The sequence below is a fragment of the Canis lupus genome, chromosome 13 (assembly GCF_011100685.1).
Source record: "Canis lupus familiaris isolate Mischka breed German Shepherd chromosome 13, alternate assembly UU_Cfam_GSD_1.0, whole genome shotgun sequence".
Classification (NCBI taxonomy): domain Eukaryota; kingdom Metazoa; phylum Chordata; class Mammalia; order Carnivora; family Canidae; genus Canis; species Canis lupus.
This window is the reverse complement of record NC_049234.1, coordinates 5269007-5291531: the sequence shown is the minus strand read 5'-3', so window position 1 is coordinate 5291531 and position 22525 is coordinate 5269007. Positions and strand designations below refer to the sequence as shown.

Genomic DNA, 22525 nt, shown 5'->3' with positions numbered 1-22525 from the left:
CTCAGCAAAATCTAATACATACACCAAAGTTACAGATTTAAATTGGTTCCAGATGAAAATCAGAGGATAAAACTAGATTTTGTCTAAGATTGTACAATTCTCAATTGAGAGAGAGAGAGAGAGAAGAATCTGCACAAAAGAGGTTTGGGGAAAAAAGGCAAGTAACATTTCAAACAGTGTATGTGACAGCAAATTAGGAAAAAGAGGAAGAGGAGCAAACCAGTAAATGAAAAGTGAGAAAAAGCATCAAAAACATACAAAACTGAGGTAAAGTGGAGAAAACATTCATGCCACTTTATTTGATCAAATCCCTGTATTACTTTTGCTATAATGGAAACTTATTTGGGGCCCAGGTTGTCTCAAACCCATTAAAGGCAGGAAAACAACTATCAAACATCCTTGCAAAGGCTATAGATTCCTTTCTATGACTCTGCTTGCTCTTTCTTGCTTTTGTTTTATTCTGCAGTCTGTATATTCAGATCCACATTACCTATTCCTCTTTCACTTAATTAACCATTATGTTTCCTTCTGACCAGTCTTGTGTTACTAACACCACTAACATGAACATGGTAGCATAAGAGTGCCTGCCAGAGTGGAATTGTCTGAATTAGCTATAGATTGCTAATGCAATCTAACTGGTATCCTTGGTATCCTTATGAAAGGAAATCTGGACACACATGGAGAGATACCAGGGATGCACAAACACACACAGGAAAGACCATGAAGTCACATCAAGAAGGTAGTCACCTACAACCCAAGGAAAGAGGCTTCAGAAGAAACCAATCCTGCTGATACTTTGATCTTGAACTTCTAATCTCCGGTACTATGAGAGAAAAAGTTCTGCTCCTTAAGCCACCTAATCTGTGGTACTTTGTTACAGCAGCCCTAGCAAATTATAATACAGATGAGTAAATGTTTTTATACAAAATATTTTAAAAACGTATATAACAACCAATAAAATTAAACATAGGACAATATGAAAGCAACCAGCACCATTTATGAAGAGCAATTTCATATGTTCATTTTGGAAATGTAATTAGTTTAACTTTTGAGAAAAGTAATTTATGAAAGTCTTAGAAAAGTTGATAGCTTTTGACCTGGAAATTGGACTTGAAAGAATCTCTCAGAATAAAATCTTGAATAGAAGAAAAGATGTAATTAATAAAAATAATTCTTATTCTTTACTTAATGTTTATTATTTGTCGGGCTATGTTCTAAATGCTTTAGCACATTTAATTTCATTGTCACATTATTTTTTAGTTATATTTAATTTAAAAATCCAAAGCATTTGCTGTTAATATTTTGGTATATTTTTCTCAATTCTTTTTTTTTAAGATTTTATTTATTGATTCATGAAAGACAGAGAGGCAGAGACACAGGCAGAGGAAGAAGCAGGCTCCCTGCAGGGAGCCCAATGCAGGACTCAGTCCCAGGACACTGGGATCAGGACCTGAGCCAAAGGCAGACACTCAAGCACTGAGCAACCCAAGTGCCCCTTCAATTCTTTTTTCTATGTTTTTTTCCCATTTGTAAAACAAAACAAAAACTACATCTATGTTCTTTTTTCACTTGACATAGGTGAAGGAAGTCAAAAAGCATTATTCTATTATCAAAGAACTGTAAATACAATGGAAGTCAATAGAAAATTGGAATCTTGCTTTATGTGTAAAATTTTATGAACCCAAATAAAATGAGATTAACCTCAATTTCTTTGAATGCACTAATCTTGTACATTTTCGGGTTTTGTTTTTGTTTATTTTTCACTTCAATTACAGCTTCACTAGAATAATGTTAGTATAGGATAAGTACTAGACATAAAGCCATTTCTTAATGCCATTCTTCAAATGTCTACAGATGTATAATCAAGTGTAACCACAAATAGGATTCAAACAAATTTGGTAAAAGCAATTTGAAGATTTTAAACAGATGCTAAGAGACTTCTGAAACACCCGAACCATCTGTAAGATCTGATGCAGGAAGATGTCTAGCTGATTGGGTTAACAAGGCTCACCTGCATTTCTGCAGCTAGAGGCAATGAGAGAGAGCACCATCAGGCTGTGAGAATGGAAAATCTTACTCTGATTCACTTGCTTGCATCTTATTGCTGATAATGAAGATTTACACCAAGAGAGAAAATTGTCAAGTCTAGTTTTTCACCTTTTAACAATAAACCATTCAAATAAAAGAGATAATTCATAAACTACCATGTAGGAGAGAGAAAAAAAAGTAAGAAAACATTCTTCAGACCTAGTTTAAAAAGAAGGCAATAATTTCATATGTGGAAACAAATTTTAGAGATTTAACATTTATTGCTTCTAGAGATAAAAATCAAAAAGAAACTCATTTCCTGACAGATTGTGTGTAGAAAGGGGGAAATTGTATTAACTAATTAACTGAAAACAAATAATTTTCAAGCAACAGCATGAAAGACCTAAATGAGTCCAAGTAACCTAATTCATTATCACTGTAGACAATGCAGTTTTTCTTAGGAAGCTGGAGACTTTACTCATGAAAATCCTTGACCCTGTGTCCTGTAAGGCTTGCTGAACACCTTCTACTCCTGCTTATTTCAAAGATCTTCCTTTACCGATGTAGAGGTTTTATACCTTGCTTTGGTTAAAGGAAAGAGAGAAAGAGAGGGAAGAAGAGTGAGAGAGGGAAGGAGAAAGAAAAAGAAAAAAAGAAGAAAAGAAAGGAAAAAAAGAAAAGAAAGGAAAGAAAGAAAGGACGGAAACTAGGAAAAGGAAAGTAAAGGAAAGGAAGTAACGGAGAAGAGAGAGGAGAGGAGAGGAGAGGAGGGAAGGGAGTCGCTTCGCTGAACCCAGGAAAGCACAAACATCCCCCTGCCCCTCCCTCCTCCCCCACTACCAGCCCCGCCCACGCCCTACCCACATGCTCTGCTTATGCGAGCTCTCCTTCTCTTTCCTCTTCTATTCGGATTCTCTCTCTTCTTTCCTTTTCTTCTTTTTTCGTTTTCTTTCTTCTTTTTTCTTCTTCTCTTCTCTTCTTTCCCTTCCCTCCCGCCCCCCTTCCCCTCCCTTCCCCCCTTCCTCCCCCCTCCTTCCTTTCCTCCGTCCTGTTGCGGCTGGGAAAAGCCGGCTCCTCCCCCCCCCTTTGTAAGGTCGGAGTGATGAAGGCGCGGAGGACAGAAGAAAGGATGAAAACAAATTTTTGGTATGGGAAGACTCATTTAAAATATAATCTGAAAAAAAAAATAAATAAAAAAATAAAATAAAATAAAATCTGTTTTTGCCAAATTAACAAATGCACCTCCCAGTGACAGCTATGGTTAAAATTGTCCAACTTTTTTTTTTAAGATTTTATTTATTTATTCACGAGAGACACATAGAGAGAGAGGCAGAGACACAGGCAGAGGGAGAAGCAGGCTCCATGCAGGGAGCCCGACGTGGGACTCGATTCCAGGTCTCCAGGATCATACCCTGGGCTGCAGGCGGCGCTAAACCGCTGCGTCACCAGGGCTGCCCTGTCCAACTTTTTTTTAAATTAAGGTTTTGCTGTTGAATCATTTCATTCCCATTTATGAATGCATTGAACTATTGTTACCTAAAAAACCAGCTGGAAAACATTTTGGCATTATATCTTAAAGCTAAACATATGAATGAAATATATCCAAGAGAAACTCCTACATATGTACAAAAGATATATCTGAGAATGTTCACAGGAGCATTTTCACAATAGAGAAAATTTAGAAACAATCCAAATGCCTATCGGCGGAGATAATGTATTAAAAATTGTGATATAGGGACGTGTGGGTGGCTCAGCGGTTGAGCATCTGCCTTCGGCTCAGGGCATGATCCCGGAGTCCCAGGATCGAGTCCCACATCAAGCTCTTTGCATGAAGTCTGCTTCTCCCTCTGCCTGTGTCTCTGCCTCTGTGTGTGTGTGTGTGTGTGTGTGTCTCATGAATAAATAAATAAAATCTTTTAAAAAAAAAAAGAATTTCTTCAGGTAGAAGAGATATGATGCCAAGACGAGGTCCATATCCAGAGAGAGAAATGAAGATAATAAAAAACAGTAAATGTAAAAGGTAATTGTAAAAGGCTCTTTTTAAAATAAAGTTGAAGTTTATAATAATTGTATATGATAAACTATATATAACAATAATAACACAAAGGGCTACTGAGGTACAAATCAAATTATACTGGCTAGAGTGCTATCACCAAGATGGCGACACTGGTTGTTCTGACTTCACTCCCCATCACAGGAAGAACAACTAGAACTATTCAAGAACAAGACACCACTGAGAAAATCCCAGAACACAGAGGCTGAAGCACTGCCTGACAGACTGCTTTAAAAGGATAAGAGAAATGGCTACCCATTGACCACATTGCCCCTCCCCCGGGCCACTGTAGCATCATGCACAGAAGTCTCCTCTGAACCCCTGGTTCCTCCAATGGGAAAAGAGAGCCCATGGGGTATGACCAGCACCCCTAGCAATGTGGGTCACTTGCAAGGGCCAGAAAGAGGATTACTGGGAAATCTGAAGGCATAACCATTGAGAATAGGACTTTGACTGAGATGGGGGAGGGTCTTGAAACAAGCAGCATACAGATCTTGGCTGATAGTTCATACCTGCGGTGTCCAAGTAGTAACCCCAACCAGCAGCTTTGCTCATATGTAGAATCAAGTCAGAGGTAAACTCTGACCCAGGGACTTGCTGAGGTACAAACTTCCTGATTCAGTTGTTCAAGTGAGGAGTTTTGCCAGCCCTAGAGCCTGGTTGGCCATGCCCAGGCAAGGAGCTGAATCACAGCCCCACCCGCTGTGGAGTGTCTTCTGGCCCATCTACCAGAAAGGCTGGCAACAACTCCTGGGAGCTGTGCAGCCCCAGCAGCACTTGAGCCAAAAGGAAGGCAGCAGAGCCGATCTCCCTCAGAGCAAAGCCAGAACGTTGTGTGTAATGTTCCCATGCTATGCACAGGTAGGGCAATTAATTCACAGCCAAAGCAGAGGTAGCTCCTGGCCCCTCCCCACTGGAGAATCTCTATGGGAAATTGAAAGTGGCCTGGAGCAGCATCTTTCTCTCTCTCTCTCTCTCTCACACACACACACACACACATACACACATACACACAGGCAAGGGAGCTGCAACATAGCTCCACCTACTATAGAAAATACCTTTCAGTCCCATCTGACCAGAAGAACTGAGGACAGATCCTGGAAGCTATGAGACCCAGTAGCACTCAAGCCAAGAGGCAGGCAAGCAGATTCAACAGTTTGGAGAGCAAAGCCAGTGGCCCTGTTTGGTCAGAGAATGAGAGGTGCAGGTCAGCTTGAGTTAAGACAATAAACTAAGAGTTTTACTAGCTTTAGAGCTGCTTCTCCCACTGTGCTCAGACAGGGAATCTAATCTGCAGACCTGCTCATCACTGTATATGGTCTTCAGCCTGTGTGATCAGGGAACCTAACTAGAGCACACAGGAAGCAGCACAGCCATTCAAGCCCTATGTAGAGGGTCAGTGGAACAGAGAGCAAAACCTGTGGCTTCCCCCACAGCAGACCAAAACCAGTGGCCTTACCTAACCAGAGAATTCAGTGCATACTCTGGGCTAATTTGGGTCCCCAAACAACAAGCTGTATAGGTCCTGGGTTCTGTCCTACTGCCCTGCCAGGGCAAGGAAGCTAACTAATAACTCCATCTTGGGGCACCTGGCTAGCCCAGTCCATAGAGCATGTGACTCTTGAACTTGGGGTCATGAGTTTGAGTGCCACATTGGGCATAGAGATTATTTTTCTTAAAGAACAGAAAGGGATAGGGACAGAAAACATATTTAAAGCAATAATGGCTGAGAACTTCCCATACCTGAGGAGAGAAATGGACATCCAGATCCTTGAGGCCAAAAGACACCAAATAGGTGGAACCTGAAGAGGACTACACCAAGACTCATTATAATTAAATTTCAAAAGTTGAAGACAAAAAATTTTAAGAGCAGCAAGAAAAGAGAGAGAGAGAGAGAGAGAAAGTTACATGTAAGAGAATCCCCATAAAACTACAATGGATTTTTCAACAGAAATTTTTTAGACCCAGAAATAATGGGATGACATATTCAAAATATTAAAAGAAAATAACTGTCAGCCAAGAATTCTACACATAGTGAAGCTGTCCTTCAAAAGTGAAAGAGGAACAAAGACTTTCCCAAATAAATAAAGGTAGGGAGAGTTCATTACCATCAGATCTGCCCTACAAGAAATGTTAACCATATATCCAATGAGAGATCAACACCCAAAATACATAAAGAACTCATACAACTCAATAGCAAGAAAACACAACCAGTTAAGAAAATGAGCAAAGGTTCTAAATGGACATTTTTTTCCAAAGAAGCTACATGAAAGGCCAACAAGTGTATGAAAAGATGCTCAATACCACTATTCATTAGGGAATGCAAATTAAAACCACAATAAAACATCACCTAATGCCTGTTAAAAGATAACAAATGCTGGCATGGATGTGGAGAACAAGGAACCTGTGTACACTGTTAGTGGGAATGCAAATTAGTGCAGCCACTATGGAAAACAGTATGGAGGATTGTCAAAACATTAAAAATAAAACTACCTAATGATCCAGCAATTCCACATCTGGGAATATATCCAAAGGAAATGAAAACACCAATTCGAAAAGATTTCTGCACCCCATGTTGACAGCAGCATTATTTATAATAGCCAAGACATGGAAACAACCTAAGTGTATTGTATAGCATGGTGACTATAATTAATAATACTGTATTATGTATTCCAAAGTTGGTACAAGAGTAGATTTAAAAAAAAAGTTCTCACCACAAGATAAAATGGTGATGGATGCTAATTTAACTTACTTTAGCAATCATTTTGCAATATATACATCCATCAAACCATTATGTTGTATATCTACAACTAATAAACTGTTATGTCAATTATGTATCAATTTAAAAATTACTTTAAAAATTAAAAATGAAAATGTACAGAACCATGAGGCAAGGAATACAAGAAGCCTGTAGAAGCCAACAGCAGCCCCCAATTGACAGCCAGCAAGGAAACAGGGACCTCAGTCCACAACTAAAAAGAACAGGGTTCTGTCAACAATCTTAATACACTCGGATGTGGATTCTTCCCATGACCTTCTAGATAAGAGCCCATCTAGCTGCTATCTTGATCCAGCTTTGTGAACCCTGAGCGGAGAACTCAGATGACTCTGCCTAAAACTCTGACCTACAGAACTGCAAGAAGATAACAACTGGATATTGTTTTAACCCAGCAAGCTTGTGGTGATAGAAAACTAATACATGATGCACTCTCCTTAAGTGTTTTATAAAGTAATGAATCTTTTTTTATTAAGTAGTCTCCATGCCCAGTGTGGAGCCCAGCACAGGGCTTAAACTCATGACTCTGAAATCAAGACCTAAGCTGAGATCAAGAGTCAGACACTCAACCAACTGAAGGATCTAGGTGCCCCATGAATCTTTTTGACATAAGCCAACATAAGCAAAAACAACTTTTAAAAAGCAATTAAGAGATTAATGCTCATGCATGGGGAGCTTGATGAACTCAACTGGTAGAGCATACAACTCTTGTTCTTGGAGTCGTGCGTTCAAACCTCATACTGGGTGTAGAGATTGCTTTAAAAAAAATAAAATAAAATTTAAAAAGATGAATGCTCATACAGGTTAAGAATTCCATATAATTTTTGGACTGTATCTAATTGTGGTACCACTTTTCATTGAACTTGCTCATCTATATATTTGTTGCATCACCAATGGTAAAGGCTATAATGAACATTTCTTCAGCTCTGTGGGCTTCATGGGAAACATGGTAATATTCTTTGAAGCACATATTGCTCTTAAATGTATTTGCATCACCAGATTTATATTTTATGCATATAGTTTTATAACAAGCTGCTCAGTTTCTAGAGAAAAGGTAGTGTATCCTATTTTGTGTACAGCATTTTATTTCAAAATTAAAATATAACTCCACAGGACCCAAAAAATAATGTTCAAACATTCATGGCAAAAAATACATGTAGCATTGGAAAATTTTATTAATTTAAACATGGGTCATTATTATGAGCACTATCATCAAATTTTCAGCACACACATTTTATTCTGTATACTGTGATCAACACCAGCTGAAGAACTGGTGGCTACTCTCACAAAGTAGGATTTCATCTTTAGTCTACTCATTGCTACCAAAAATATCATCAAACTTCCTCTAAAAAAATCCACGTGGAAATTATCTTTGAAACGGATGTCTATCTAAGAGATGAATAAATATGGCTTTTGTCTCTTCATCATATCTGATCAGACATTTTCTTTTACTGATAGATCAGAAATATCAAACTTGTTTTCTGTGAAGAAAGCCTGTGCACACACTGCTCATATTTTACCATTAACAAAAGTAATTAAAATATGGGTGAGACAGAGTAGCAAGGAAATAATTTTTTTTTAAGATTTTATTTATTTATTCATGAGAGACACAGAGAGAGAGAGGCAGAGACACAGGCAGAGGGAGAAGCAGGCTCCATGCCGGGAGCCCAATGCGGAACTCAATCCCGGGACTCCAGGATCACGCCCTGGGCCAAAGGCAGGTGCTAAACCCCTGAGCCACCCAGGGATCCCCCAGGAAAGAATATTAAAAGTTATGTATTATCTATATTTTCTAATGATACAATATTAATTTAATTAGAACTTGAGGTTCCCAAATTAGCCACCGGACAACTGGCTAACCAATGATATTTGGAAAAATACAACAAATTACAAACAATGAAGTTGGGATTACAAAAGAAACTATAAATATAATTTCTGCCAGCATAGTACTTCATAAATACAATTTAGAATGTTAAAGAATTGATTCTTCTTTGGATAATGGCCAAGGAACTCCCATCAAACTAATCCTCCGAAAGATAAGTTCTGGACAAAATATGAACAAATAATTATTTGAAGGCCCTAGAAAGTAATAAAAGAAGACAGACGCTAGGGTGTAACTGACATTTGAAGAAAGGAATGACTTAGGTGCACTTCTCTTTTCTTGACTTAGCCAAATCCATTCAATGTTTGAAGGCTAAATCTATGTTAGAAAATTCAGTATCTTCCTAACTTGAAAAACCAGAGTAAAGAATTTGAGCAAATACAGAAGGTGGAAAGTGAGGGGAAAATGATGAAAAGAAAGCTACAGGAAGGAAAAAGAAATTTCAGTGAATAATAAACACTGCCAAATCTCATGCATGCACAGAAAGACTTGAAGCAGCTCAGCTAAAATTAAAATAATTAAACTAAAATTTCAGCCGCTTTACCTCAAGGGAAACAACAAAGTCTGTAGCTCAAGTTCAGCCAAGTTAAATTCCTGCTTTAAAAATAATCACCACTCTTCAAAACAGATTTCAAAGTCTCTATACAGTATTGTTAAACGTATCCAAGATAAAATTTAAGATTATTCAATATATTAAGAAATAGGAAAACATGACCCATACTCAAGAGAAAAGAAGACTCAATAGAGACTGATCAAGAGGTAACTTGGGTGTTAAAATTAGCAGAAAAGAATTTCAAAGCTAGCGTATAAAAACTATGTTAAAGGAAGTGAAGGTAATATGCTTATAACAAGTGAAAAGATAGGAAATCTCAACAGAGAAATAACCATAAATAAATAACCTTCTGGGAGATACGTAAGAGGATAGTTTCATGACTTAGGGATTGGCAAAGGATTTTTAGACAGAAAACAAAAACCCTAAGAGAAAAAAGTTGATAAATTATATTTCATCAAAATCAAATCTCTGTTCATCTAAAGGCATTATTAAAGAAATGAACAAGCAAAAAAAATGAACAGGTAAACCACAGACTGGGAGAAGATATTCATGGAGCATATGCCTGACAAATGGCTGATATCCAAGTAGATTTTATAAACTTCTACAACTCATTAAGAAAAAAACCTAATTTTATAAAAATTGAACAGACACTTCACAAAGGAAGATGTACAACTGGCCAATGAATGAAAAAGTGCTTGGCATTGTTAGTTTTATCAAGCAAATACAAAATAATATCATTAGGATATGCTATTATACACTCACCAGAATGACAAAAATTAAAAAGACATATCATCAAAGTTTGGACAGTGTGTGGAACCACCAAAATTCTCAAACATATTTGGTGGGAATTTAAAATGAACAACACCTCTTTAAAATGGTCTGCATTATAAAATTAAGCATACACCTACCCTGTGACCCAAGAACTCCTCTTCTAGGTATTCATGCAAGAGAAATAAAAATACATGTCCATAAAAAAGACCTAATTGAGAATAGGTTTATTCATAACACAGTATACTACTCAGCAATAAAAAGGGAAAAAACCTACTTGTGCATGCAACAGCATGGATAGTTTTAAGTTATGCTGATTAAAGGTCATTTATAAAATAACATATTCTATATGACTTCAACTATATGAAGTTCTAGAAAAGACATAGCTAATCATATCCCCCTACACTGGGGGAGAAAAAAAGCAGAACAATATTTGGTTCTGGAGGCTGGGGGAAGCCACTATTGACTAGAAAGTAGCTTAAGGGATATAAGTGTTGGAATTTAGAGATTAATAAATATAACAGTCCTTAACTCAAGAGCTCACAGTATAATGATTTTACCAATATCACACAACCAGTTAAGTAGCAGCTCTGAGATATGAATACAAATTTCATGTTCAACACTATACAACATAAAGCTAACACAATATTTATAGAAAAGTCAGGCACAGATCAATTCTTGACTAAACATGGCAGCTCTCCTTGCCATTTTCCATGACCTCTATCTCTGACATTTCAAAGGTGAGATGGAAAGTTTAAAAGAGTTTAAATGACAAGTCCTGAGTTTGATTTTAAGTAAGCAGATGAAAATTGTTTCTAGAACCTAATATGGGTCCCATGTCCCACCTCCTAAATCAGAGCTGCTCCACTTTTACCTGCTTTACATACTGAGTTACGTTCTGAAGGAAGTATTCTCTGGTAAAAACAAAAAAACAAACAAAAAGCAGTTTGAAAAACATTAGGCAAAAGAAAGCCATGTTCAATGGCTTTTCCCATTTTGCCCTAGAAAAAGTATTCACACACATTTCTGAGATATTTTTAAAAACTTCTGAAATTCAGAAGCTGAACTCAAATTATGGATCAGTCCTAGGAATTCTTTCGTTATAGACATGAATCTTTGTGTGTAACTAATAAGTGAATATGAATATGAATATGATAGTTCATACCATGTATGAAATGAATTCATTTTATTAACTGCTGAATAGTGCCAGCATTGAACAGAAAGTTTACCAATAATTATCTTGAGTTTTCTAAGACTCTCCATGATCATATAAAACTTGATAATAAAAAAGTACAGTCAACATTTGCCTGTCAGTCGTCAACAAAAACACAGCTTTATAAAAATTTTCCCAAAAAGAAAATATTTAAAAATTACATATCAGTATCAGATTAAGGATCTGGACTAATAATTATAGTATATAGCTAAGGTCTACAGTATATATTCAAGTAAAAATATATATGATATACATTCATAAGTCATTGATTAGAAATAGATCACTGTTAATACTAGCTTTTATATCTACAATATATAATTATTAATTTTATAATAATATATATATTTAACAAGGTTAAATAAATATGTGTGTGTGTTTGTGTATACATGTGCACGTGTAACAGACTATTGGGTGCTTTACACTTCAGAATAAAGACTGTTCATAAAAAAATGTTCCTACAATGAAAAATCAATTGTGCTGTGATCGTACCAACTCCAAACAATGCATACTGTGCAGATTGCACTCTCAGAGCTATGAAAAGTAAGCATGCTGCTCTTTTAATGTCAAAGTAGTCATTAATGTGCCATGATAAATAAAAGGAGTTTATCTCAAAAATCCTGAACACGAATTGATGGCTTCATTATAAACAAAAGCAATAGTAAATGCTATGTAAAGAATGAAATACTTCTCACCCAAAACACTACAAGACTAAATAATTAAACATTTATTTTGCAAAATCAAATTTTACTTAAATAATATTAATGTTTTAGAACTGTGGAAACTTGTCATTGGAAAAGAGTCTATTTGCCCTAGGTAATTTCAAGACTTACATTTCATTTTTATAGAGTGGCCCTATAATTTATTGTCAAATAGCAACACTATTGACAAGTACTGACAATAATTAGTGCAGGGTGGCAGGCATAAAATGGGGCTATGCCAGGCAAACCAGATCATAGGGTTATCTTACTAGGAATCAAAAACACCAACAAATCCAAATATCCTTTGGTCTATTAAGTTCTTTGTAATCTTACATTGAAATATGGAAGTTTGCCTATCTCATTTTATGCATATGAAAGGGAGAGAAATACTGTCTTTAAAACCTATTCTGAATAAACTCCAGTCCTATTATGCCCCTGTGTGGCCAGCCGGCACAGCAAATTCACTGCCACCCATTTAGTTACAAAGAAAAAAAATCACATCTGGAGAAAAAAGATAGATTTCTTCACTGTACAAGAGAGACTACTAAAAACCAGTAAATGGAAAAACTTGAAGGATATGAAGTACATTTTTCCACAAATTTTATCACAAAAGATAGTCATCATTATCATGTATTTGAATACTCTTCAAAGCCACTGATTACTCACTGCAGTGAGCTCTGTTAAAAATATATCTTCTAGCATCCCAGTATTTATGTTTGCTTCCAAAGGCAAGATCACAAAATCTAGGCTTCATAATGAATTTAGCACTTGAAATATCCATTTTATTAGCAACAAAAGCAATTATATTTGTATCTGATTAAATATTTAATTTGTAAAAATGAGTTTATAGTAAGCAAACTTGATAACAATTTAAAGTGGCATTTCATCAAAACTTGTCGAGTGGATTTATGTAGAATGCAGACCCTGATTTTTTTTTCTTGCTTTACCTTTAGTTGTTTCAATTCAATTGTAAAAGCACAGAGAATATCCTGCCACCTCTTTTATGCAGTGAAATGGTACTCAAGGATCACAAGGATAAGAGAATAAGCTAAGAACTTTCAGTCTGAAACATAAGGATCATTCTATATAGCTTCCAACAACAAGTCTAAAATATTCTAATGATTTTCACTCATAAATACATTTCAATTATTCATTTGATAATAAAATACTATACTCATATACAGCTTAGTAATTTACTATCCATAAAATATTCCTCGTGTACTTAAATCTTGGCTCTTTTGACAAGTTGAACTAGCCAATGTTTCTGGAGTAACCACTATGGGAGATTTTCATCTTTAACCTTTTATTGCTTATATGTCATAAAAATAAACAGCCCTACCATCTGAATCCTGATGAAAGTTGAGTTGTAGATTTCAGGATATGATTAGCTACCTAGGAAAAGTCTCAAGAATATTACTTGAAAGGGTCCCCTCAATGATATATTGACCACAACCAATGCATAGTACTTATTCTAGTAATTTCTCCTAGAAAGCAATTCAGAATAAAATATAATCTAACTGCCCATATCTATGATTTATTTTTATATCAATTTAAAGATCATAGTTCATGTCACAACACAAATACTGAATATTTCATTTGAATTAGTCCAAACAATTAAATGATTACTATACATAACAACCAAAACTGCTCTTTCCAGAGACATAGTTACATAATTGATGCTTCAGATCTCAAGACCATTAATGTCCAGTCTACAAGGTTGAAAGGCTCATTATTTAGAAAGATTTTTAAAGTTGTAAGATCACATCTTCTGATGACATACTAGGGTCATTATTTTTCCATGACTTTTCCTTCAAGAATGATTTTTCAATCTACATCTTACTTTCTGATTTAATACTAACTGAAATGTTGATGTCAAGGCATTTATATTTTTTTAAAGAATTTAAGCAGAGAAAGAGTTCTAAAGAAAGAGTTCTAAAAGATCATTTATATCTTATCTGAACACAAAGTAACTAAAACATTAAAATATGTGGAGGCATTAATCCAATATATTAACTTATTTTCACTCTTCATACTTATAATAACTATTTGTATAACTGGTTTAGACTGATTTTAAAAGTAAATCGAGTAGTTGATTATGAAAATCAATAGACTGCATGTGAAAAAATGTCATATGTTTTTTGAAGACTAAGAAGTTAGGAACATATAAGGCAGGTATATTTTTTCTCCTAAACCAGAATAAATTTTTTATTGATTAAGTGGTAATTTCAGATAATCTTAGATAAAGAAATCAAAGTAAGCTAAATAAGACTGGTGTTACAGAGCATCAGAAGCTTCACATTTTAATGTTAATTGCAGCAATATAAAATTCTAGATTTTTAATAATGAGAGCAATGCAATTATAAATATGCCAACAATAAAAGAAACTTGAAGCTAAAACAAAAGCATAGTGATAGGGACCCACAAACCCATCAAAATATAAATATTCTCATATTTTAAATCTAACAACATTTCCTTTAAAACTAAATTGCATGCCATACTGTTCACAGCACAATTTCTAACGTGAATATATACCCAGACCTAATATTAATATTTTTAAACACATAAATTCTTGGCATTAAAAAAAGATAGAAATCAAGCAAAGAGAATATTTATAAAGGATGAGTACAAATCCTAAAACTGGTAGCTTCAGGTCATGGAAATTTTAAGAAAGCCATACTGCCTCTTTGATTTAAATATAACATGCAATACAGATTATTTCTACCATAAATTACAGACACTCAAGACTCAAGTGATGTATTACTAAGTTAAAAAACCTAGTATCTTAAAATATAGATAGCCTATTACAGGATATCATAGCATATACTATTGTATTTTAAATTATCTAAAAACTAAACATAAAATCAGTCAATTGGATAGAACCGTTCTGAGGAAAGAAGTGAAATTTTATTTAAAAAACAGATATATTATTCCATATTCAATGAAAAGGTCATATATTTATCATCAGTAAACATTTTAAATGTCAACAAATTTTAAAAGCCTCCTTTTCATCTGCTAAATTAAGACACATACTGTGTTAACAGGTTTTCTTAAATCTCTAAATAGGCTGCCTCACAGTGTTCAGAAGAGACCAGCAGAACCATTCAATATTCTATGCACTATCAGTTCTCCCTCAAATTCCAGAAGGTTTTAGTGCATTATTATCATATTCACAGAATTTCTTTCTTAAGCTTTCTCCACATATATTTAGTTAAAATGGGATCTTTTCTATAGTAGGGGTATAACATTAGCAATTCTCGCAACGCAAACAACTGGATAATAAAACTGCATTTTAAAAGCCTTCTTTAATAGGCTGTCTCTTAGGTTCTCTTTCTAAGCCAGAGAAACCGTCTAAAACACGTTCCTAATTTAACAATCTTCACCACATACACAAAATGATGAGGTTGAAAAAGCAATAGGAATTTATAACAAAGCATCCTTTCAAACTAGCCAAGCAAATACAAAGCATTATTAGCAGTTTGATAAAATAGCTTGTTTAAAAGTGATTATTGATCTACCCTGCATAGAGAAATGTCTCAGACCCAGGAAACATCTTCCGCATGTTTTACAAAGAGCATGCATGACTGCTAATTCACATTTTCCAACAAATCACATATGATTATATATCCCCATCCCTATATATGCATTGTAATCACTGCCATGTTCACAAAAGAAAAAAAAATCCATCAGGCATTTTAAGTGAATCAGTTTATTCATTAGAAAATGAAATCATGTAACAGCCTGTATTATGTTTCAAAGGTCAAACTAGTTAAATTTAAGATGCTTTTGGTGCTTTGAAGTAAGCTTATTTTCCTTCTTAAAAATCAATTAAGGAGAATACTATATAAAATTTCATATTAAAGACAACACCCTTATAATACTAACATTTCAATACATAACAATTTTTATAGACATTTAGGATGATTCTGAAAATATCAATGCTAAAAGAAATATAGTTTAGCTTTACTCACCTTGCATTGTTCAGCGTTTGTCCAAAAAGCTCATTTTGTAAAATATTTGGTGGGGATGAGAAAACCCCATGAAAATGAGATAAAACAGAATTGCAGACCTGGCGCAATGTCTCAAATTGCATTTTCTTTCTTTTTTTTTCTTTCTCTTATTTTTCCTTACCACCTGTCTTTAAAGTCATCTATTTGCAGACACCATCAAATAAAAACATGCCAATCAAGTTCCATATTTCTCCTGAGCTCTGTAGAAACTGTGCTTAAATGAGCAGAGGTTGATAGTTAATTGTACAGTCATTATTCTTCTAATTCAGTCGTAGAAGATTCAGTACCCGTACAGCTTTCGGCTTTCTCCTGACTGTAGCAAGAATTCTGAACAGCAGTAAGCTTTTTGGGCATTCCCAGCTGAAGTGTGAAGCTGAGCTGCTTTCATGTACTCTACTCATATTTCTCTAAGCCTATTAAAAACACGGAATGAATAGATGCTGTCGTCAGGAGTTTCAGCACATCTGGCTGCCAGCAATAAAATCTCAGAAGTAAAAAAAATGGGGACAAGGTATCTTCTCAATGTTACTACCGGGTAAGAAGAGAAATTATGAATTTCCCAACCCTTTCCTCTTTCCCTGAAAAATGAATAACTCCAGCAACGGAGTATGTAGGTCTCTTCACTGTGAAGGCTGCTGCATAGGACAGAACACTCTAAAAATAAGTGGTTTATCTTCTTCTGATATCATGAAGCTATAAAAATATGACAGACAATAGGGTTTTTATTGCCTGTATTTATAATGCTGTGCTTCCAAAGAGACATTTGGAGAACTTACTTGTCTTAATTTCTTACTTAATTTTAAAATGTCTTCATTTATCTTTAAAGAAATAGTGGATAATGTTCAATCCAGTACCTTTCTAAGGGCCATATATAGTGACTACATGATTATCTGTGCAACTTAGAAAAAAATTATACTCTATCAATTAAAATTCATATAAGCCGCACACATTAAATATGAACTTCCCCACAAATTAAAAAACAAAACAAAAAAACAACAACAAACACACAACTAAACCCAGAGAGACTTTATCAACTATTATTAACTTACTTCAATAAATGGTGGTCAGAGCATTTCTCAGAAAAGAATATTTCCTGAAGGCTCTAATTGTCTTAGAGTACCCCAGATCACCACTCATTCTCAAAAAAGTAATTCAGGTTTAAATAAAATCTTAGTTATTCTACATCCAAGTGCATTCATTTTTCTACAAAAGATGCTCTAAAAGTAGTGTGTAAACCAAATTTTAAAAATCAACTAATTTATAGAGAAAGTTAACATCTTTATTAATCTTTAACTGTTTCTAAACCATGACATATCTATAACAGATATACCCGTGTTAGTCCTTTTTACCTCAACTTTCAGCTTTAACCCTTTCTATCCCCTTCCACATGCATACCACTATAAGTAGGCACTTAAATACGTTAAGAAGTTTTTTAGAAACTGATGAATTCTTTGTTGACATGAATAAACATATCACAAAAGAGCAACACAAAATAGACATGTAACAACATAAATTTTTAATGACACAAAATAAACATGCAATAATGCTAATTTTCAAATAATCAATTTTTTTTTAAGAAACTACGGTGTTCAATTTTAGGTTTGTCCTCAACTAAGAGTGTTTATCATTTATTATTTTATATTTCTATAGGTGCATGTTAACCTATTTATGAAACAGAATAATCATAAAATACTTTTGGTTCATAAAGTACTTCTGTATTTATTTTTTAATTTTTTAAGATTATTTACTTATTTATTTAAGAGAGAGAAAGAGCAAGAACGAGAGAGCACAAGCAGAGAGAGATGGAGAAGCAGGTTCCCCACTGAGCAGACAGCCCAACACAGGGTTTGATCCCAGGACCCTGGGATCATGACCTGAGCCAAAGGCAGACACTTAACCAACTGAGCCACCCGGGCACCCTAAGACTTCTAAATGTATTTTTTTAATATCAAGAAAATGGGGCAGCCCCGGTGGCTCAGCGGTTTAGCGCCGCCTTCAGCCCAGGGCGTGATCCTGGAGACCCGGGACTAAGTCCTGTGTCCGGTTCCCCTTTGGAGCCTGCTTCTCCCTCTACCTATGTCTCTGCCTCTCTCTCTGTGTCTCTCATGAATAAATCAATAAAATATTTTTAAAAATAAATATTAAAAAAAGAAGGAAAATATAAGGGAGTTGTAATTCTATTGTTTTATAGATGAAAAGAAACTGAGGCTCTGAAGGATTAAAGATAACACAGCTTATAAAAAGAGTATTTAAATGAAAGTCTGTTTTGGATTCCGTGTCACATGCTCCTACCCTATCATTCTATCTTCTATGTATATACACACATGGGTCTGCGTGCGCACACACACATACACACATACCTATTTGTGAACAGATCAGCCTCTATGCATGAATAGGAAAACTACTTGCCAGCGACCTAATCAAGAATATTTCAGTTAGAGCAAACATCTTAATTATTTTAACTCACAAGTAACTTTAAATAGGTTTCTTTCCTTTAACTCAAAAGCAACCTGATGTGCTTCAAATTTTTAAGCTTTTGATCATGTTAATGTTTTTACATCTGTAAAAGGTCAATTTTTTGTAAGTGAAAACATATCGTTTTAAAATTCTCTATTTCCAAGCTTATACTATCTGTGATGAATATATAATTTCCAAGCTTATACTATTTGTGAAGCCTATATGTATGGATGGATGTATATATATAATTTCCTCTTTGTGGTTAGACTCAATTTTTTAAATAATCAAAAGCCCCTTTGAAGCACGTCTGTTAAATAAGAAGGTGATTAGACTGCAAAGCACCCTTTGTTGCTTTAAAAAAAAAAAAGTTTCTTTTGTTTCAAAATTGGATCTGAAGGCAAGGTCATAGGAAGAGTTTCAAAAAATGGTCTCAGCAATGGAAACATCACTGGAATGAACTGCAATGTGACTTCTTTGAAACACTAAAGATTATAGCAACTACCTTCCTCCTCAAAGCCTTCTTTGGCTTCCGCCTTCAACACACACTACTGGTCAGCTTTCTTAGTTCCTTCAACATTCTAGAAGTGATTTCTTCCGCTTCCCCAGTCCTTAGGAACCTTTCACCTGCTCCCATTCATCCTTAAGGACTCAAATGTCACTCAAATCCTTAAGGACTCAAATGTCACTTTCTTAAGAAGACTTTCTCTGACCTGGATTAGGATCCCTATCATGCACTCTCATTGTATCCTGTATTTGTTCTTCATGCATTTGATAAAACTGTCACTATATATCTACTTGAAAAAAAAGTTTCATGTCTTTCAGCTCCAGTCCCATGAGGTTAAGGCTCACGTTTGTTTTATTTTAGCATAGTGCCTAATAAGTGCTCAATAAATGTTTGTTGAATGAACAGATGCCTATTATTTTATTGAAAAACTAATTAGCTTCTAGTCACATCCCATAAGTAGGATAGGAAACTGCTCAGGGCTCAGTTTGGTTTTTGGTTTCTGTGTTTATTTTAGCTGGCCACATCATGTTATAAGGCTCATAAATATAAGAACAACCAATATTTGCAATCAAAAACATTGTGTAATTTGTTGGAATATCCTGAATATTTTACGAATGTTTATAGCTAATACTTGTTTTACATTTTCTGTACACTGTAGGACACATGTAACATAAACATTGGAGGATTCTATAAGGAGAGTAAGAACATGGTACTTGGGAGTTTGATGGCCTGGTTTAATATTAACTAAGGAGTGCCTGGTGGCTCAGTGGTTGAGCATCTGCCTTTGGCTCAGGGCATGATCCCAGGGTCCTGGGATCCTCACATCAGGCTCCTTGTGGGGAGCCCAACGTGGGACTCAATCCAGGGCCTCCAGGATCAGGCCCGGCAGTGCTAAACTGTTGAGCCACCCAGGCTGCCCCAAATCAAATCTTTTTTAAAAAATATTAACTCCAAACCTAACCAGCCATTATACCTCAGGACATTCACTTTATATATCCGGGCTATGGTTTCTTCAAGCTATGTAATTTACCTCACAGGGTTATTATTATATTTAAACATGTAATGCATATAAATACATTTTATAAACTCTAAACTACATAGTGATTGGAAGTAACCTATGAGCTACCTAAGGAATCAAATTATTGGAACCAAGATTCTAATAATTATGTTCAGATATCTTTTATTTATCATCTTTATTCATGCATTTCTTGGTGCATTTATTCATGAATATCTTTGTGCAAGGCTCTATCTCTCTGTCTGTTAGATATTGACAGTATACAATGCTTATACTTACCTCTTCTTGGGAAAATCAGATAATTAGATCTATATTTATACTGAGTCCAGCAGAGAGGCATTAACTCTCACAAGTGATGTAGATGGTGGAAACCTGGCTGTACTATTAGAATCTTTAGCACCTCACTGGTAATGAAAAACTAATTAGAGTTCTCCCAGAAGAAGATGTGTTAAGCAATTTCTAGCAGCAGAGGCAATTTTATTAAAGAAGATATCTAAAAAGCTAATCAACACCTGAAAGAGTTTAATCTAAGACATCAAAAGAATTCAAATAAAAATAATAACAATATAATGTGCTTTTGCCCATTAAATTGGCAAAGTATTGGCCAGAGGGTTAGAGAATGGGCACACTCTCATACTATGTTTATTAGTATAAGTATACATGGGTAGAACCTTTCTGAGAGATATTTAGTAAAATGTACCAAAAACTTTAAAGGTGTTCAAAATTTGAGAGAACACTAGAAGAATAAACACCAAAATGTTAATATTGATTATATTTGAACACAGATTTTTTTTCTTCATTATACTTCTTTATATACACTAGCTACAAGAAAAGCCCAAAGTTTAATCCACCTACAAGTGGACAATTCCACAATTACAATGAAATCATAACCATGCATATTAAGTATGATGTCAGGCCATGAACTTTTTCTTAGCAATGCTCAAGTAAATCAAATTAGATTATCAGTTTTCACGCGATTAACTGTATCCATTAGCAAAGGGATTTTCTTCTTTATCGGTGAGTTTCTAACATTCTATAATAACTCAAATTGTTTAATTAGTACTATGAAACATCCAAAAGAAAGGAGAAAAAAGAACTAGCACTAACATGTTTATAATATCCCCCAAAATACTTAAAGCATAAGCTCTTAAAAATTAAAATTACTTAAAAGTCTTTGTTTACAAATACCTAATGGCTGTGAGCTAAATGTCTTAAGAAATTTAACACAAACTCAAAAAAAAAAAAGAAAGAATAAAAATTGAGAACCTCTTCTAAATTAATTAAAGCACAAACCTCTTACTTTTTTAAGAGTACCAAAGTATGTCTATTAAAATGTCCCATACATGCAAATATGTAAACATAGCTAATCAACTACTGAAATGATATGATGTATAATATGTTTAATCCATAACAAAAATCCCAGAAATGCTTTGAAGGAATTTGTCATTTTCTTAAAATACACATCTGTAGTTCTATCTATATAACTGAAACAACTGCACTATCTCTTCTGTTTCATTATTCTTGTTCCACTGACTATTTGAAACATCTGACTGATAAAAATCTCAGGGTTATATATAAGAAAGATGGTCCAGAGAACAAGCGTCTTCATATGTTTTGCAAATTAGTGTCATGCATTGTAAATATTTCCCTGAGGCAAGACCATAGAACTGTTCACCTCAGGGATAAACAAAGAAGCAAATAAAAGGCAGATGATGAAATTTTGAACAAAAGTAGAAAGGAAAAGGCATTCAATAAAGGTAAATTGGCTGGTACTTCAACTTAGAGTGGACAGTATATGGTATATCCAGGGATGAAAGACAGGAAGAATGGCCCAGACTTAAATATGCACACTATAAATCTAAAGATTCCAGAGTAAAATCAGAGAAAACAGTGGAGTTCAAAATATCTACAGCAGTTTTCATGATAAGTTTTTTAAAACATGTTGATACTATTGTTTTCCTGATGTACAAAAAAATTCTGTAGTATTTCCTAGGGCTATTTCTTTGGGCCACTGCTGCTGAACACACAAATGCATGAAGCCCCACCATTATTATCATTTCTCTGACTCCTCTTTCTAGAGCAGAAATATGAGGGCTAATCCTACTACGCTTAGCTCAAGCTGCATTATTCTGAGAGGTATTACAAGATTGCTTCAACAGTCCAGTGCCAAGCAGCTCTTACCAGAGTAGTTCCCATACCTACAAGCTGGCAGCAATAGGAATTTACTTTCCATTGGACACAGGGGTCAGGCCTAGATTTAAGCTCCAGAATGAAAATGTCCAGAGTTATTATCTAGATTCTACCTCCTAGAACAAAGAGAGCAAAATCTCTGAAAACACAAACTGGCAAGCCCCTCAAGTGTTAGGACTACTAGTTCCAAGTATAAAACTCCTTGATAACTATCAAGAGAATCACTGGAAGGAAGCAACACAACAATTTCAGGGAGCTATGTCAATACAAATAAGAGCCAACGCAATCTCTAAATGCTATATTCACCAGGAACCACAGTGTAAGAAATGTTTATAAATTTAGGACTCTAAGCATTCACACCTAAGTTTGCAAACTGAATG

General features: G+C 34.9%; 1 protein-coding gene across 41 annotated transcripts in view; it reads right to left on the bottom strand.

Moving 5' to 3' along the window:
- RIMS2 (regulating synaptic membrane exocytosis 2) overlaps positions 1-22525 on the bottom strand; it is a 591823-nt gene that overhangs the window by 364994 nt on the left and 204304 nt on the right. For 9 of the 41 annotated variants that reach the window (XM_038555299.1, XM_038555298.1, XM_038555301.1 and 6 more), the window contains exon 1: positions 15940-16061. The exons of 30 other annotated variants lie outside the window; for them this stretch is intronic. In XM_038555299.1, the coding sequence (XP_038411227.1) occupies positions 15940-16061 (122 nt within the window). Of the gene's footprint in view, positions 1-15939; positions 16526-22525 lie in introns of those variants that run through there. 2 more of the 41 variants (XM_038555310.1, XM_038555309.1) reach the window with 2 other exon arrangements.